Source organism: Solanum tuberosum, unplaced genomic scaffold, assembly GCF_000226075.1.
Source record: "Solanum tuberosum cultivar DM 1-3 516 R44 unplaced genomic scaffold, SolTub_3.0 scf00511, whole genome shotgun sequence".
Lineage (NCBI taxonomy): Eukaryota > Viridiplantae > Streptophyta > Magnoliopsida > Solanales > Solanaceae > Solanum > Solanum tuberosum.
This window is the reverse complement of record NW_006239438.1, coordinates 128683-148315: the sequence shown is the minus strand read 5'-3', so window position 1 is coordinate 148315 and position 19633 is coordinate 128683. Positions and strand designations below refer to the sequence as shown.

Here is a 19633-nt window from a genome sequence, read left to right as displayed (position 1 = left end):
GCAACACACCCGGGGGGCATTTTTGGACCTTGGAAACAAATTTGGAAATCCAACACCCCAACCAAGATAAAGTGTTTCACATGGTTAGTGTGCAGAAGAGCATGTCTGACTCAGGAGAGACTGAAAAAAAGAGGATTTCAGATTGTTTCTAGGTGCTTCTTTTGCCATGAGAAGGAGGAAACAAACAATCATTTGTTCCTTCACTGTAGAGTGACTTCCCAGATATGGTATATGCTTCAAAGCATTATTCAAGATCCTTGGGTGGTGCCTGAGCATACTGCTGACCTACTAAACTGTTGGATGAGAAGAGGGGGGAGTAAAACACAGAAAAAATGGTGGAATCTAGTTCCATCTTGCATATGGTGGTCAATTTGGAAGGAAAGAAACAATAGGTGCTTTAAGAATATTACTAACCCAATGCAGAAAGTTAAAGAAAACTGCATTAATACTCTATATTTTTGGTGTAAAGAAGAGGGTATAGATGAAGTAGATCAGTTAGTAGATTTCATAGGCTCTTTGTAATCATGACTATTTGGCCTTTGAATGTTTTTTTTGTTTGGTTGCCAGCATACCCTCATTGCTGATGAATACAACTTTACCATTCTCAAAAAAAAATAAAAAAAATAACAATAATACATGTTAATATATCTAATGAGTTTTTGTCACAACAAATAATACGTGCAATATATATGATTTTTGAAATAAAAACCAAAGACGTTATGAAGTGTGTCATTTTATTTTTTAAGTTCTTCTATATTATTTAACAATCCCAGAAGAGGAACTACATTTTCATTTTTTTTTTCATTTCAATTTTCTATCCGGTTGGCTCATAGGTTCAAAATTTCGGAGAGTATGAGTCCGTCCCTCTACCCTTCTCCCAACTTACGTAACAAGCTCTTCTCGGGGAAGAAACTTGCAGCAGGGTTCGAAACCCCAACTTGTACGGTATCCACACATCACATACCACGTCGAAATCACACACACAAAAGGAAAAGGGGGGGGGGGGGGGGGGGGGGTCTGATCATGTCTAGAAAGAGGATTCTATTAGTCCAAAAATGAGTTATGATTCTTGAAAATGGCAGATACATAGTTTCTCTCTAAATTTGTGCCAGTGATATGAAGGAAGCCATTGTCCACTAATCTTTTGATGTGATGACCAACAATCCCAATGCACCTATCAATATATACTGCAATAAGAAGAAAGGAAAAAAGAGTCTAACATTAGAATTTCATTGCACCTAGATAGTTAACCTTATAAAACACTTTACTGCATAATGTAAACGCAGAATTAGAAGTTTGATAGACAACAAACCTTGATAATTGGTTTTTCAGTCATGATTATTGTTACCCAACCAACGTAAGGCAAGAACCTGAAATTAACAAGCAAGTCGTTCAGCATTCAAGGAACAAATAGGTAACACACAAAGGGGGGCTGGATACAACAACATATTCTGTATATTCTCACAAGTGGGGTCTGGGGAGGGTGGGGCATACGTAGACCTTACCCCTACCTTTGTGAGGTAGAGAGGTTGTTTCTGATAGACACTCGCCTCAAGACAACATTTTCCAGAACAGGTTTGAAAGCTATGATGGAAATATTGAAGAAAGAAAAGTACCGACAATAAAAGTAGTACTACAAAAAGAATGAAAAGAGGAGAGATAGAGGAGTGACAACTTCAATTCTTTCTCAAGTGTCAACAGGTTCATGGAGCTCCCCTAGCATGGAAATAGTGGCATAAAAAATGATAACTTCTGTGAAAAGTTTACTTTACGTGGAGAGTTTTCCAACGGAAAACGATTAACAATATGAATTCTGCAAATTTATAATGGATTATAGTTGTTGGAGTTTGCAATATTGCATAGAGTAGAACCAAAAGGAAGTGGTGCATATTCAAATAAGACAAAGCATAGAAGGGAATGAGCGCCAAGTCCGCCAACAAACTCAACACCACTGGAAGACCTCACAACCTAACAATTGCTGATAGGTCTCTTCAGCAGAGGACCTCAAGAAATGAGAAACCAAATATCTAAAGAGCAGATCTAACTGTCAACTCACCCAACAGCTCTCCCCATGATGTGATGACGTTGCAGCCAGAGTTGACCTTGAGCATATAGAAGTCTGTCATCACCAAAGTTGTTGTCTCCTAAAGATATGAATCATAAACAAGAAAGAAAATTAATAGTCATCATTGAGGACCAAGAACCATAAACCTTGCTTAACAATAATTACGGGACAAGCAAGTAACAGAAGGCTTTTTCAGTTGATAAGTACCAACAAACAGAGCAGAGAGATAATTGTCTGAAGTAAACATTTTCATTAGATGGAAAACTATGAAATGATTGATGTTCACTTATGAATTGTAATATATTTATGAAAAGCCGATTTTCAATGCAGAGAGAGAGAGAGAGGAAGGGATCTATACAACACATCCTTGACTTCTACCTAATATGCATCATAAAATTACCTTTTGTAAGGACGTTAACTTCTCCAGTGTCTTTGCGCTCGTGAACCTACAAGGGGAAACATAAAGAAATAATGGTGGTTTAGTTTACCCAAGAAGAAGAAAAAGTGGGCAGACAGCAAATGTAGGATGCAACCAAAATTAGTTAAGTACAGGAAACACGTGCCTTCTTATCATATCATTATTCAACAATATTTTAATTCCTGTTCCCTTTTCGTTCAGAGGGTTGGTACTTGGGTTGGGTTTGGAAGTAAATACAACAAAGTTGTATTACAAATTGAATTATCACGTGCAGAAAATGATACAGGAAGTTGCTGATAATATTTGTGAATTGTATTGTCTATTCTCGGTTAGACTCATCAGCGGTATATGACTCCAGAATTTACTTTTTACATATGTACTTCTCTCAATTATCAAGGAAGAGAGAAATGGCAAATCATCAGTCAGGCTCCAAACCGAGCTACTCTGATTGGTTGCCTACCCTAAATCTAGTTAAGGAAAGAGGGTCATTCTATCACCTTAGTCACTTCAGAATGTGCTTTTATTTATCAGTCCCTTAAATCCTTCTTTTCCTTGACAAATATTGATAATTAATTGCCCATTCCTTGTTTTACTACCAGTGCACAGAAACATTAGATGCAGGGAACCAAGTTATTATAATCAAGCACAACCAGATGGAAGCAAATTTGGTATAGAGAGAAAACTTCCCAACATACCTTTATTACTCGATGAACAATTGGAATTTCACGTCCCTGTGCAACAAAAAAATTGCCATCAGCACTAGTAAATTTCGAAGTCAATATAAATGACAGTATAAATTTCAGCTAGATGATTTTGACAGATTGAAGTCCAATCAATAAAATAGATAATACTAGTATTTATGAGCAAAACTGAATGGGGTCTATTCAATGAAACATTTTATTTCCTTACGTCAATCTTGGACTATTAGAGACCAAATCCTTTTTTTTTTGGTTGGGGGTGGGGGGAGATTGAGGCCATTTGTTTCAAGAGCTTATATCACACTTAGGATTCTATAATGTTCTCAAATGATGGTTGCCAATTTTTTTTATTATCTCTTGATTTAGGTCTATAGACTATCACATCCTATTTGATGATTTCTTCCTAGCATCACATACCTAATTTTCCATCCATCCCATTCCTCGACAAAGATTTCAATATTGATTTCATTAACTTATTTCATAGTGCATGCTAGCAAATCTAAAATGAAATAAGTAGAAGTCTCCCGTCACTCGTCAGTTAGGCTTTTAGATGAGGTGGTTCACTCAATATAACATGATATCATAGTAAAACTGAGCTCCTGCATTTAAGTCTCACCCCCAGAAAAAAACATATTCACGCGCTTAAATCAAGAGAAAGACTCTACAAGTAAAGGTGATGCATACCTAAATGAATATATATATATTTACCCACCTCTAATAAACCTTTATACAAGTCGGGTTACACACCAATCCTATCAATTTTATTCCTTCTAGAGCTCTGTACCCCCCCCCCCCCCCACCCCCAAAACAAATTGATTATTAGCAAAATAATATGTGCCTAATCCTGTTGCTGTGGACGAAATAGAATTGTGAAAAGGTGCCAAGTTGTTTCTATGGAAACATAAATAACTCCCAAGTAATTGGCATTGCCAAAGCTGAGAACACAAAGAAATATTGTTTATCGTGTATGTTTATCTTCTCAAAAGCTAAAGTAACTCGAGCAGAAAACAGGTAAAACAGAAGATGCTGGTAAGAACTACTTACGTCAACATTAAACACAACAATTTCTCCCGCACGAATAGGATCCTTACTCATATGCAAGAAAAGAATGTCACCCTGCAAGAAAGTAGACGATGCTTTCAGTAATACAAAGTCGAAAGAGCAACTAACACTCCACTTAAAGAAGTATTTCTACTTCTCACTACAGTGAAAACGAAAAGAAAAGGAATTCAGGAGAGTTCTCAGTTGAGTTTCTCCTTGATAGTAAGAAAGACACCAGGATCATACTGTCACTGACACATGAAAGGCGTCCTTTGCACAACATCAGATATAGCCATATAGGAAGGCTCATTATTTATTTCAAATAATAACAAGTTGCTACTGAAACCCTGAAGTCTATTCAGCAATAAGCCAAACACAAGAAGATATATCTAGCATAAATTATGCACATTTAGCTGATATACAAGATAGCTAAACCACAAACTATTTTTAATCTTATTTTGACTCCCTTTCTTTAGTTTCATATCCTAATATCCTCTAATATTTAACCTCTGGTAAAGAATCTTTAGCAAAGGATAAAGAAACAAAGTAGCATGGAGCAAAAGAAGTAGAAACAAGTCCAGCTACAGCTTGCTGTTATCCGTTTGTTTAGATGCCTTGCTGTTATCCGTTTGTTTAGATGCCCTCTCCCATCCCCAACTCCTTTTTTTTCTTATGAACAAGTTTCTTTAGCTCACCCTTTTAAAGCCAGGTTCCATACTTCCGGAGAGCACAACCACCACAGGTGACTCGCTGCCAGTTACACACATCAACGCTTTCCATATTATAAGTGCTGATGTAACAATCATCCCTGAAAGTGATTATGTGAAGAAGGGTCAGAATAAAGAATTATACAAAGTAAAGAACAAAATCCATCAACTTTCAATTTCATACTTTTCACACAACAAAAAGAATTGAATATAGATTTCACATTTCATAATGAACTTTTTTTTGCGAGCGAGGGGTAGAGAAAGATTTCAGAAAAAATCTGCATGTAAGGCTGTTCAGTGTTTGTTTGAAAAAATTGAATAACTCAGATCGAATATAAATTCTTTCAAGAAGTGTGGGGTTGAACTGATTTTGCCAAAACAAAAAAAAAAGAAGCGCTCTAACGAATTTGAAACTATGGTTTTCAAATTGTTCAAAGACTCTGATACTCTATTGTTCAAAAAAAATTTCAAGAAGTCAATTCTGAGTTGAAAGATTTGAAAAATAGAGTCTGAAATTATTTCCCAAAGTAGTCAACTTTCATTTGGCAAAAGCAGCTAAAACAAACACTTCTTGAAAAGTTTGTAAACTGAATTCAAGTTCAATTCTTCAAATCAATGCCAACTAGATATTCCCTCTATCCCAAACTAGAAGTCCAACTATTTTTTAGCTCGTATAATCCAGAACAAAGCCAAAGCTAGACACTAAATCATTGAGAAGAGGATAGACATTCGCTTCAGCTCGCATCTGCATTAGTTCCATACTTGCACTGTTGCACATTTAATTATTTGAGAAGATGATTTTCTAAGCTAATCACTTTTTTCCATGGGCAATGTTAAGTTTCATAGTAACTTAACATGGAGATATAATTCAACCATGTCATTCACAATGGTGATATAAGCCAAAGTTATTTCTTGCTTTTTAATGCCAAAAAATCGACTAGTATGCATAAAACAGTTCTCTCTTTTTGCTAACATTGACTAGAACAGATTTCTTGATTTGGGGATAAATCTTTCAGCTTTATAACATAAAATATGTGAACCTATAGGTAATAAGTTAATAAGACAACACAGCTATCTCATGCTCTATAATTCACCTTGAGGCAATGAGTACAAAGTTGGATACTTCATTTCATATTATTTCAATAATTATATAAGAAGAATAAGGTATAGGATTTCTTGTTGCCTAGTTCTGAGCAAACTTTACAACCCAAACAAGCAATAGTTCAAGACACACTTAGCAACCACATAAATGCTACCTAACAAGGAGCTACTTCATCTTAACTTCCATGGGATGTCTCAGACAAGCTTAAAGACCAATTGGAGTTGGTCATTGGCCTTGATCAGAGCTCAACAATCGTAAGAAAACATCTAAATTTAGTTTCTTTGGTACTAAAAGCAAACACTATAAATTTAAAATACACCATGAAACAATCCGCCTTTGATGTTTGCATCTAGGTAAGCTGCCTACAACACACCCTTTAGGGGTGTGACCCTTCCCCGAACCCCGCGTAAATGCAACACACTAGGCTGTGCCTTTTTACCATGAAACAATCAAGACAAAAAAAAAATACTTATCCTCACAAAAAACAACCTAATTTAAACTCAACCAAACACCTAAAGAGAAATTTTTTTTGAAAAAACCTCAGCTTCCCTAGTCTAAAATCCCAATTAATTCATCAAAAAATCCAAATCCCGGGAAAATGAAGGCTTTCCAGAAGTTAACAGTCAGCAAAAAAGCAGTCAGTTCATTCTGAATACTGAATCCATCAAAACGGGTCAACCCAAATGGGTCCATCAATTGATAGGTCCAAAACCCGAAAAAATCATCAAAAACCCCAAATCCATGAAAAAATGAAGGTTTTCCAGAATCTATCACTTAACATCCAGCAAAAAGCCAGTCAATTCATTCTGTCTACTGAATCCATCAAAACGGGTCAACCCAAATAGGTCACAATAGATACAGCAGCACAATTGATTGATCAATTGATAAGTCCAAAAACATACAGAACTGAATAAAAAAAAAAAATCAAACAATCCATATATATACACAAGCTCAATGAATTGAATTAAAACAAAAAGATAAAAGATGAACACGAACCAAGACTGATTGCTTGAGTTACGAGTTGTCTGAACTGAATTGACTTTATCGAATCGATTTGCTCTCCGATCCATCCCATTTTTGCGTCTCTCTGTTTCTCCTTTTGGTCTGAAATCAAGAAATCTTGAGGGCACAAAAGTGAAAGGGCTGTTCGACCTATATGGTGAAACCATTGGGCCGAGTTTTGAATTTTAGTAAGTAATGGGGCTTTTTCGAAATCTTTATTTGGACGTGCATTTTATTTTATTTATTTAATTAAAAATATATAAATTAATTGGAAAACTTTATTTTTTTAAATAATCGAAAGATTAGTTCAAGATATGATCAAATAAAAGGAAAAAAAGAATGGTGTACAGAATTCTAAATAAATTTAGGTTGAAGTGATGAAACGTTATGATAAGTGCTTTTTAATTTAATGAGTCTCATGTAATGCGAATTTGAATTACTCAAGTTGAGTGTAAAACGAAAATAAATACATTATTAGTCAAATGCATAAACGACCCACAAAGTTTACTCCAATTTTCATTTCGACCCCTCAATTTTGGTAATTACCCAGTGACTAGTGTGACATCATTTGCTTCATATGTGACAAATCAGACCAATAAAATAAAATATGTAAAAGACACCTCACAAAATAATCCCTACCCCACACCCACTTTTCTACTCCTCCTCCTCAATAGAAACACCATTGTCTGTAGTTGAGACGGAATCATAATTTTAATTTTTTTATTAGTTTTGAATCTTATAAATTACGATTTTAAGTGATAATAACTTTTTTCTTGTCTAAGTCAATTTGTGTGCATCTATATTAAAAGTATACCTTTAAGTGATTATAAAAAAAAATTGTCTTGCGCGCATGTAGATTAAACTTACGACTTTAAGTGATAATACTATTTTTTTGTTCAGGCCAACTTGCACTCATCTAAATTAAACTTAATATCATGCACCTCCCACTAACAACAAATATAAGGTAACTTGTCCTGTGAGACTAGAACCTGAGAAGTCGTAGTGTTCAACTCACTTCGTTGATCACTAGATTACATGTTTGGATGCTTTAAATGATAATAATTGAATTCTAAGTTTAATGTATATATAACGATTTATAAAACATATACATTATTTAAACAAAAATTACTGAATTCGACCAAACATGAAACTAGACTTCTACCTCCCCATTGATTGTCTCGTTTCTTTTTAGTTTGAAACATATTAATGTAATGATATAATTATCCAAAGAGGCTCTTAAATTGTTGTTTTGTGTTGAGACCTATTTTTCGATTTGAATGATATGATCCATTGTAAGGTATGAGACATGAGTCGATGGGGTTTAATGGAATTTTTTTTGTATGTTGTTCCATAAGTGTTCCATTATCCGACCCCAACTTGTTTGGAATTGAGCCATAGTAGCTGTTGTATATATCATCGTCAATGAAGTACCACATTCTATCAAAGTTATGGGACTCAATTATATTATCTCCAATAGTCTTATGAAGTTCTTAACAAACACACACTTCTCAACAGGGGCGGATCTAGGTGGACCCTAGGGGGACCCGAACCCCCTCGTTAAAAAATTACACTATATATATAACGTTAAATTTTGATTCTATGTGTATATATAACCCCCTGAAAACAAAGTATAGGCTTGGCTCAGTGGATAAGAGGTTCAAGAAACTCCCCTAAGTCATGGGTTTGAATCCCATGGACAACATTTTTTTCCTCTTTTTAATGCTTTGGAAAATGGAACTTTTGGGCTTAGACCTTCTTCTTCTTTTTCATTATTTTTTTCTTTTATTTCATTTCTTCTTTTTAATTTGTTTTTGTTTAAATTTATTAGACACATTCTTTTTTTTTTTTATTTTTTTTATATCTATTATTCATATTTTTCTCAACGCAGCTCTTTTTTCAAATACTAACTTGAATAACTCTTTTTTAAAATGATGAATTGTATTTAACTTGAAACTGAGATAGAAATATAATTTATTTTAAAAAAAAAGGTAAATTAGATGTAATTGAATGAAGAAACTTAAATATCGTCAACATCCTTTTAAAATATTAATTTATAGAATTCATGAAATTTCTTTTATATTTTTAATTCTATTTTAGAGAGATGAAAACTAAACTTATTTGATTTATTCGTTATTTGACTTTTTTACAAATTATGACTAACCTAGTAAATTGAACTATATGAACTAAAAAAATTGACGATGCTATTTATTTATCTTCTGAATATGCATTATAATATTAGTAACTCTATTCTTACACTCTTAGAGAATCTTGACGATTTTCATAGTAATATGTGATTGAATGGATACTAAGTTAAAAAATTTAAAAGTGAAAAATAAAGTAAATCATTACAAAATAAAAGTATAAAAAACACAAGAAATTTTGAGAATGTTCGATGGAGCATGATAAAAGTAGAAAGAAATGCTTAATACGGTATGATAAAGTAAGTTAAATTTAGCATGATAAGGTAAATATCTTTCTTCCCCGTCTCGCTCCCTTTTTTCATCATTTAATTTTCACGTGTTTTAGGAATTAACTTATGTTATACAGTTGATCCACTAAAATTCTTATGAATGTATCTTTGTCCTCGATATCTTTGATTAGTTTAGTCTTTACTTTTATGAACCAATGAAATATCTATGGTTCTTGTACAAAGAGCATGCCGAGGGGCTACTACGCTCACCGCGCACTTTCATTACCACATGAACTTCTTCTTTATACTTTGAACCCCCTGAGAAAAAATCATGGGGCCGCCACTGCTTCTCAAGATGTAAATACAACATACAAGACTTAAGAACAGGCTTTACACAAGAACAACAACAACAACGCATCAATCCCAAACAAGTTGGTGTCAGCTACGAGTACAAACATGAAAATTATCAAAGTGAAAATGTCGATCACATAGATTTGTATTTCGAATCTCCATTTAACTAACTAAAGTATGTACAATCATCAAAAGATCATCAAGAAGTGCTTAAAGCTTCTCTGTTATTATCTAAAAAGCCTCAATTGACACTTAATAGTTGAGACTACAAAAGGAAACCCGATGATACTTATTGGCGCCGCGCCACTCATTATTGTTCTTGATCATTAGCTACATCTGCAAAACAGAACAAACGCGACTAAAAGCTACTTACTCAGTATCAAAATTTTGCTCTTCAAAGGCCTAATATGCCGCGATTTCACCATGCACCAGACAGATTTGGAAACAAAAGCAAAACGCAAAGAGTATATAAGTAACTATGAATTGACAGTGTAAAAGATTTTCACGTAGTCAGTGCATATAACTTAAATCCAAAGTACCAAGAAGATTCAAAAGGATTCCAACCTATTAGCCAAGATCGTCATGATTTCTGCTGAGTGAAACAAGGCTCCCAGAAAAATCGAATTTTATTGATGATCTGTAGCTATATTTCTTGCTACGTGGTCTCTCGGATAAAACCAGTTCGTCTACAGGAAGAGTCAACAATATAGCATCTCTGTTATCTCTCCAAGTGTTTGTTCTACAATGCTTCCTTCTGTTAGATAAAATAAAGGATAACGGTCATTTAGTCGTTTTTCAAGTCAAATAAACTGAATCCCAGAAGCCATAAAGAATGCCATATAAACCACGGAGCAACCAGAGTGGTCATTAAGGAGATTCAAAATATAACAAAGCAAAACACACAAAGAAGAGAAGGGGATTCAATATCTACTACATGTACACAAAAAATAAGAGTTACAGTAATAGTTAAAAACACACCTAAACTCTCACTTTTTTTGCGAGTTTCATACCTCAACTATCCATTGTTCTCTTTTCTTACCTAAACTATCATTCCCTTTGGTATTAAAACATACTTCGATGCTGAGTTGATCAAATATTTGTTTCCAACTGACAACAGGCGTGTGTAGTCCAACTCAACATCGAGGTGTGTTTTATTACAAAGGGAGTGATAATTGAGGTATGAAACTAGCGAAAAGGTGATAGTTTAAGTGTGCGTTTTATCATTAAACTTGTATATGGAGTGTAATTTCCGTCTAAGAGGATTCATACAGGGGAGGATGTACCATTATAGGTACGGTGTTCAATTGACCCCATAACGTTCGATGCAAAACATAAACTTATATGTAACAATTTACTAAAGTTGCAATGAATAATAGACATGAACGAACCCATAATATTAAAAATATAATGTATTCAATGCTAAGAATATTAAACTCGTAGAATTTAAATCCTGAATCCACCTCAGACGTACCTATGATCTGCCTGGTGATTTTTATGATCGAAGCTCATACGTTCCTCCTCAGTAGTCACTTCATTCTCCAGATCAACAGTTACAACACCTTGGAGAATTCTATTCATCCAGGCACTACTACTCGAACACGAATCATCTTTAACTCTCCTCCATGAACCTCGATTCAACGAGTAAACCTCAGCATGCGAATCGAATTTCCTCTCATGTTGAACTACCCTCACTACTTTGTAATCATTGCTTTTTGGAGCAAATCCGAACCCGAAACCAACAGCAACATATCCCATTTGAACATTTGGTTTAGGCAAATGTTTGAATTCATTCGTTAAAGGATTCCATAGGTAAGCAAAAGTAACATGAGAAGATACAGGCCCAATAATACAGATAATTCCATTAACAGGCTCCAATAGCATGAATTCTAGGGATTGCAATTCGATCGGAATTTTAAATCTTCGAAGCCCGCGAAGCCACAATTCGTCAGCATTTGTCGTCAGTGTGTATATCTTATCGGAAACTTGATCCAAATGAACGGCGATTTCACGTGTCAATAACAGAGTACGCCACGATTTGCAGACGGATCGGAATTGAAAGAGGGATTTCATTGATAATCGGGTGAGGATATTGATTTGAACGTCTATTGTCAGATCAATGAGGTTTGTTTCCCTTTGATGCGACGACGACGATGAGGAAGGAGTGATTGCAGTGTTTTTTTCGTCTTTCACAGCATTCATCAATGGCGGAATTTTAGTTTTTTTCGCCATTGTTGATGATAATATAGCAGGAACCATAAGAATAAAAAAGTTTGGTAAATAATTTTCCATGACCAATTTTTTGTGATTTTAGAAGCATTTGAGTGGATAGTTGAACTCTTTTAAACTATCACCATTTTGCGTGTTTAATACCTAAACTATTGGATATTTCTGTTACTCAGGATTATAACTCACTATTAGAAATACGTAGACATAGGACGGTTAACTTGGCTTCCGTTGGCAACTGTGACATTTAACTTTGGATCAGCACAAGTATGTGTTTAAACTCTCGTCTAGTGATTGGTTGAGAGTAGATACAACCGTTTTGTTCTTAATTGTCACTCGATTTAAGGCGTGATAATCAACACAAATCCTCATTTCCAAATGTGGCCCGTTCTTAGACCTATGAAAACAGAAAATAACTATTAAAGCTACTTGAAACTTCAACAAGCAAAAAAATCAAAATATTTTTTTTTGTTGAATTTTATATATCCATTGAAGAAGATAGCAGTCTTATCTATACAAAAATAGACGCAACTTCAAAATTCTAAGAAGAACGTTGCACACTAAAAGCAACAAACTCGATCTACAAACAAAAAAGGCCATCCAGTGCCCTAAGCTCCTCCACTATGTGCGAATCGGGGTAAGAGCCGGACCAGAAGGATCTCTGTTTCCACAGCTAAAACCAGAGGTGAATTTAGGATTTCTAGAACATAGTGCAACCCACAACCTTAGCCTGCATTTCTGCAAGCGGTTGTTTCCACAACTCGAACCAAAGGCAAATCTAGCATTTCTAGAACACGAGTGCACCACTAAATTTTTTTTAAAAATAAAATGAATTAAGCGAATCAAGTGCATCATTTAGTCTTTTTATAGTCAACAAATAATATTATACTAGTTTTAGAAAATCTATGCATAAAATATTAGTTTACGGAGAGATCATGGGTTCACACGCCCATTATTTTGGCTTGTTGGTCACATGGAGGTCTATCTATCCCTTTCAAACTTGATCTGCAAACAACTATTCTGATTGAAAATGTACATAGCCAAAACTTTAGAGCCCCTTATCATATATTTTTCCATCTTTTTTTTTGTTTTTTATTTTACAATCATGGGATGGTTAGTTCATTTATTTTTACTTTTAATCTTTTGTCGATAATAGTTTTGGTAGCTCTTTTACATTTATGATTGAAAAAATATATTAACCAAATTATACAAACAAAAAGTTGCCATTACAAATCCCATTTTGACTTTGCCATCTATGGTATAACAATAATACATGTTAATATTTCTAATGAGTTTTTGTCACAACAAATGATACGTGCAATATACATGATTTTTGAAATGAAAACCTAAGAGACGTTATGAAGTGTGTCATTTTATTTTTTAAATTCTTCTATATTATTTAACAATCCCAGAAGAGGAACTACATTTTCATTTCAATTTTCTATCCGGTTGGTGCATAGGTTCAAAATTCCAGAGAGTATGAGTCCGTCCCCTCTACCCTCCTCCCAACTTAAGTAACAAGCTCTGCTCGGGGCAGAAGCTTGCAGCAGGGTTTGAAAACCCCAACTTGTACGTTATCCACACATCACATGCCACGTCGAAGAAAAAAGAAAAAAAAAGAAGGGGGGGGGGGGGGGGGGGGGGTCTGATCATGTCTAGAAAGAGGATTCTATTAGTCCAAAAATGAGTTATGATTCTTGAAAATGGCAGATACATAGTTTCTCTCTAAATTTGTGCCAGTGATATGAAGGAAGCCATTGTCCACTAATCTTTTGATGTGATGACCAACAATCCCAATGCACCTATCAATATATACTGCAATAAGAAGAAAGGAAAAAAGAGTCTAACATTAGAATTTCATTGCACCTAGATAGTTAACCTTATAAAACACTTTACTGCATAATGTAAAAGCAGAATTAGAAGTTTGATTCACAACAAACCTTGATAATTGGTTTTTCAGTCATGATTATCGTTACCCAACCAACATAAGGCAAGAACCTGAAATTAACAAGCAAGTAGTTCAGCATACAAGGAACAAATAGGTTACACACAAAGGGGTGCTGAATACAACAACATATTCTGTATATTCTCACAAGTGGGGTCTAGGGAGGGTGGGGCGTACATAGACCTTACCCCTACCTTTGTGAGGTAGAGAGGTTGTTCCTGATAGACTCGCCTCAAAGACAAAACGTTTTCCAGAACAGGTTTGAAAACAATGATGGAAATATTGAAGAAAGAGAAGTACTGACAATAAAAGTAGTACTACAAAAAGAATGAAAAACGAAAACAAAAAGAGAGATAGAGGAGTGACTACTTCAATTCTTTCTCAACTGTAAACAGGTTCATGGAACTCCCCTAGCATGGAAAGTAGTGGCATAAAAAATGATAACTTCTGTGAAAAGTTTACTTTACGTGGAGAATTTTCCAACGGAAAATGATTAACAATATGAATTCTGCAAATTTATAATGGATTAGTTGTTGGAGTTTGCAATATTGCATAGAGTAGAACCGAAAGAGAGTGGTGCATATTCAAATAAGATAAATCATAGAAGGGAATGAGCGCCAAGTCCGCTAACCAAGGCAACACCACTGGAAGACCTCACAACCTAACAACTGCTGATAGGTCTCTTAAGCAGAGGACCTCAAGAAATGAGAAACCAAAGATCTAAAGAGCAGATCTAACTGTCAACTCACCCAACAGCTCTCCCCATGATGTGATGACGTTGCAGCCAGAGTTGACCTTGAGCATATAGAAGTCTGTCATCTTCTAAGTTGCTGTCTCCTAAAGATATGAATCATAAACAAGAAAGAAAATTAATAGTCATCATTGAGGACTAAGAACCATAAAACCTCGCTTAACAATATTTAGGGGACAAGCAAGTAACAGAAGGCTTTTTCAGTTAATAAGCACAAACAAACAGAGCAGAGAGATTATTGTCTGAAGTAAACTTTTTCATTAGATGGAAAATTATGAAATGATTGATGTGCACCTTATGAATTGTAATATACTTATGAAAAGCCGATTCTCAATGCAGAGAGAGAGAGAGAGAGAGGAAGGGATCTATACAACACATCCTTGACTTCTACCTAATATGCATCATAAAATTACCTTTTGTAAGGACGTTAACTTCTCCAGTGTCTTTGCGCTCGTGAACCTACAAGGGGAAACATAAAGAAATAATGGTGGTAAACTGGTTTAGTTTACCCAAGAGGAAGAAAAAGTGGGCAGACAGCAAATGTAGGATGCAACCAAATTAGTTAAGTACAGGAAACACGTGCCTTCTTATCATATCATTATTCAACAATATTTTAATTCTTGTTCCCTTTTCGTTCAGAGGGTTGGTACTTGGGTTGGGTTTGGAAGTAAATAACAAAGTTGTATTACAAATTGAATTATCACGTGCAGAAAATGATACAGGAAGTTGCTGATAATATTTGTGAAATGTATTGTCTATTCTCGGTTAGACTCATCAGCGGTATATGACTCCAATTTACTTTTTTAGGAAGACAGAAATGGCAAATCATCTGTCAGGCTCCAAACCGAGCCTACTCTGATTGGTTGCATACCCTAAATCTAGTTAAGGAAAGAGGGTCATTCTATCACCTTAGTCACTTCAGAATGTGCTTTTATTTATCAGTCCCTTAAATCCTTCTTTTCCTTGACAAATATTGATAATTAATTGCACATTCCTTGTTTTACTACCAGTGCACAGAAACATTAGATGCAGGCAACCAAGTTATTATAATCAAGCACAACCAAATGAAAGCAAATTTGGTATAGAGAGAAAACTTCCCAACATACCTTTATTACTCGATGAACAATTGGAATTTCACGACCCTGTGCAACAAAAAAAATGCCATCAGCATTAGTAAATTTCGAAGTCAATATAAATGACAGTTAAATTTCAGCTAGATGATTTTGACAGTTTGAAGTCCAATCAATAAAATAGATACTACTAGTATTTATGAGCAAAACTGAATGGGGTCTATTCAATGAAACATTTTATTTCCTTACGTCAATCTTGGACTATTAGAAACCAAGTCCTTTTTTTTGGTTGGGGGTGGGGGGAGATTGAGGCCATTTGTTTCAAGAGCTTATATCACACTTAGGATTCTATAATGTTCTCAAATGATGGTTGCCATTTTTTTTTATTATCTATTGATTTAGGTCTATAGACTTTCGCATCCTATTTGATGATTTCTTCCTAGCATCAGATACCTAATTTTCCATCCATCCCATTCCTCGACAAAGATTTCAATATTGATTTCATTAACTTATTTCATAGTGCATGCTAGCAAATCTAAAATGAAATAAGTAGAAGTCTCCAGTCACTCGTCAGTTAGGCTTTTAGATGAGGAGGTTCACACAATATAACATGATATCATAGTAAAACTGAGCTCCTGCATTTAAGTCTCACCCCCAGAAAAAAACATGTTCACGTGCTTAACTCAAGAGAAAAGATTCTACATGTAAAGGTGATGCATACCTAAATGAATATATATATTTACCCACCTCTAGTAAACCTTTATACAAGTTGGGTTACACAATTCAGCATACTGTACATCAAGACCAATTCTATGAATTTTATTCCTTCTAGAGCTCTGTACCCCCCGGGCCAAAACAAAATTGATTATTAGCAAAATAATATATGCCTAATCCTGTTGCTGTGGACGAAATAAAATTGTGAAAAGTGCCAAGCTGTTTCCATGGGAACATAAATAACTCCCAAGTGGCATTGGCAAAGCTGAGAATACAAAGAAATATTGTTTATCGTGTATGTTTATCTTCTCAAAAGTCAAAGTAACTCGAGCAGAAAATAGGTAAAACAGAAGATGCTGGTAAGCACTACTTACATCAACATTAAATACAACAATTTCTCCCGCACGAATAGGATCCTTACTCATATGCAAGAAAAGAATGTCACCCTACAAGAAAGTAGACGATGTTTTCAGTAATACAAAGTCAAAAGAGCAACTAACACTCCACTTAAAGAAGTATTTCTACTTCTCACTTTAGTGGAACGAAAAGAAAAGGAATTCAGGAGAGTTCTCAGTTGAGTTTCTCCTCGATAGTAAGAAAGACACCAGGATCATACTGTCACTGACACATGAAAGGCATCCTTTGCACAACATTAGATATAGGAAGGCTCATTATTTATTTCAAATAATAACAAGTTGCTACTGAAACCAGAAACCCTGAAGTCTATTCAGCAATAAGCCAAATACAAGAAGATAATCTAGCATAAATTATGCATATTTAGATGATATACAAGATAGTTAAACCAAAAACTTTTTTTAATCTTTTTTTGACTCCCTTTCTTTAGTTTCATACCCTAATATCCTCTAGTATTTAACCTCTAGTAAAGAATCTTTAGCAAAGGATAAAGAAACAGAGTAGCACGGAGTAAAAGAAGTAGAAACAAGTCCAGCTACAGCTTGCTGTTATCCATTTGTTTAGATGCCCTCTCCCATCCCCAACTCCTCCTTTTTTTTTCTTGTGAACAAGTTTCTTTACCTCACCCTTTTAAAGCCAGGTTCCATACTTCCGGAGAGCACAACCACCACAGGTGACTCGCTGCCAGTTACACACATCAACGCTTTCCATATTATAAGTGCTGATGTAACAATCATCCCTGAAAGTGATTAGGAAGTCAATTCTGAGTTGAAAGATTGAAAAATTGAGTCTGAAATTATTTCCCAAAGTAGCCAACTTTCATTTGGCAAAAGCAGCTTAAAGAAACACTTCTTGAAAAGTTTGTAAACTGAATTTCAAGTTCAATTCTTCAAATCAATGCACACTAGATATTCCCTCTATCCCAAACTAGAAGTCCAACTATTTTCTAGCTCGTATAATCCAAGAACAAAGCCAAAGCTAGACACTAAATCATTGAGAAGAGAATAGACGTTCGCTTCAGCTCGCATCTGCATTAGTTCCATACTTGCACTGTTGCACATTTAATTATTTGAGAAGATGATTTTCTAAGCTAATCACTTTTTTTCATGGGCAATGTTAAGTTTCATAGTATCTTACATGGAGATATAATTCAACCATGTCGTTCACAATTAAGTTATTTCTTGCTTTTTAATGCCAAAAAAACGACTAATATGCATAAAACAGTTCTCTCATTTTGCTAACACTGACTAGAACAGATATCTTGATTTGGGGATAAATCTTTCAGCTTTATAACATAAAATATGTGAACCTATAGGTAATAAGTTAATAAGAAAACACAGCTATTTCATGCTCTATAATTCACCTCAAGACAATGAGTACAAAATGGGATACTTCATTTCATATTATTTGAATAATTATATAAAGAAGAATAAGGTATAGGACTTCTTGTAGCCTAGTTCTGAGCAAACTGCACAACCCAAACAAGCAATAGTTCAAGACACAGTTAGCAACCACATAAATGCACCTAACAAGAAGCTACTTCATCTAAACTTCCATGGGATGTCTTAGACAAGCTTAAAAACCAACTGGACTTGGTCATTGGCCTTGAACTTAGCTCAACAATCAAAAATAAACATATAAATTTGGTTTCTTTGGTACTAAAGCAAAACACTATAAATTTAAAATACACCATGAAACAATCCGCCATTGATGTTTGCATCTAGGTAAGCTGCCTACAACACACCCTTTAGGGGTGCGACCCTTCCCCGAACCCCGCATAAATGCAACACACCAGGCTGTGCCTTTTTACCATGAAACAATCAAGACAAAAAAAGATACTTATCCTCACAAAAAACAACCTAGTTTAAACTCAACCAAACACCTAAAGAGAATTTTTTTTTTGAAAAAACCTCAGCCTCCTAGTCTGAAATCACAATAAATTCTTCAAAAAAAAAAATCCAAATCCTGGGAAAATGAAGGCTTTCCAGAAGTTAACAGCCAGCAAAAAACAGTAAACTCATTCTAAATACTGAATCCATCAAAACGGGTCAACCCAAATGGGTCCATCAATTGATAGGTCCAAAACCCGAATAAATCATCAAAACCCCCAAATCCATGAAAAAAATGAAGGTTTTCCAGAATCTATCACTTAACATCCAGCAAAAAGCCAGTCAATTCATTCTGAATACTGAATCCATCAAAACGGGTCAACCCAAATGGGTCACAATACATACAGCAGCACAATTGATTGATCAATTGATAAGTCCAAAAACACACAGAACTGAATCAAAAAAATAATAATCAAACAATCCATATATATACACAAGCTCAATGAATTGAATTGAAACAAAAGGACAAAAGATGAACACGAACCAAGACTGATTGCTTGAGTTACGTGTTGTCTGAACTGAATTGACTTTATCGAATCGATTTGCTCTCCGATCCATCCCATTTTTGGCGTCTCTCTGTTTTCTTCTCTGTTTCTCCTTTTGGTCTGAAATCAAGAAATCTTGAGGGCACAAAAGTGAAAGGGCTTTTCGACCTATATGGTGAAACTTTTGGGCCGAGTTTTGAATTTTAGTAAGTAATGGGGCTTTTTTGAAATCTTTATTTGGACGTGCATTTTATTTTATTTATTTAATTAAAAATATATAAATTAATTGGAAAACTTATTTTTTTTAAATAATCGAAAGATTATTCCAAGATACGATCGAATAAAAGA

The 19633-nt window shown here is 34.8% G+C and overlaps 3 protein-coding genes across 3 annotated transcripts; all 3 read right to left on the bottom strand.

The window, feature by feature from the left end:
• Positions 1-1024: 1024 nt before the first annotated feature.
• LOC102593227 (signal peptidase complex catalytic subunit SEC11A-like) lies at positions 1025-19429 on the bottom strand. Its single transcript, XM_006364830.2, has 9 exons — positions 19382-19429; positions 7028-7124; positions 4918-5030; positions 4226-4297; positions 3179-3214; positions 2466-2511; positions 2057-2144; positions 1313-1370; positions 1025-1187 (listed from the first exon to the last, which is right to left on the bottom strand). The coding sequence occupies exons 2-9, from the start codon at positions 7104-7106 to the stop codon at positions 1137-1139; spliced, it is 543 nt and encodes a 180-aa protein (XP_006364892.1). The 5' UTR covers positions 7107-7124; positions 19382-19429; the 3' UTR covers positions 1025-1136.
• Positions 9979-11586, bottom strand: LOC102601126 (uncharacterized). The gene is made up of 2 exons (XM_006364854.2): positions 11266-11586; positions 9979-10548 (listed from the first exon to the last, which is right to left on the bottom strand). The coding sequence occupies exons 1-2, from the start codon at positions 11547-11549 to the stop codon at positions 10362-10364; spliced, it is 471 nt and encodes a 156-aa protein (XP_006364916.2). The 5' UTR covers positions 11550-11586; the 3' UTR covers positions 9979-10361.
• LOC102592888 (signal peptidase complex catalytic subunit SEC11A-like) lies at positions 13670-19410 on the bottom strand. The gene is made up of 8 exons (XM_006364829.1): positions 19285-19410; positions 17538-17650; positions 16872-16943; positions 15820-15855; positions 15127-15172; positions 14712-14799; positions 13958-14015; positions 13670-13832 (listed from the first exon to the last, which is right to left on the bottom strand). Exons 1-8 carry the CDS (start codon positions 19361-19363, stop codon positions 13782-13784), a joined length of 543 nt encoding a protein of 180 aa, XP_006364891.1. The 5' UTR covers positions 19364-19410; the 3' UTR covers positions 13670-13781.
• Positions 19430-19633: the final 204 nt, after the last annotated feature.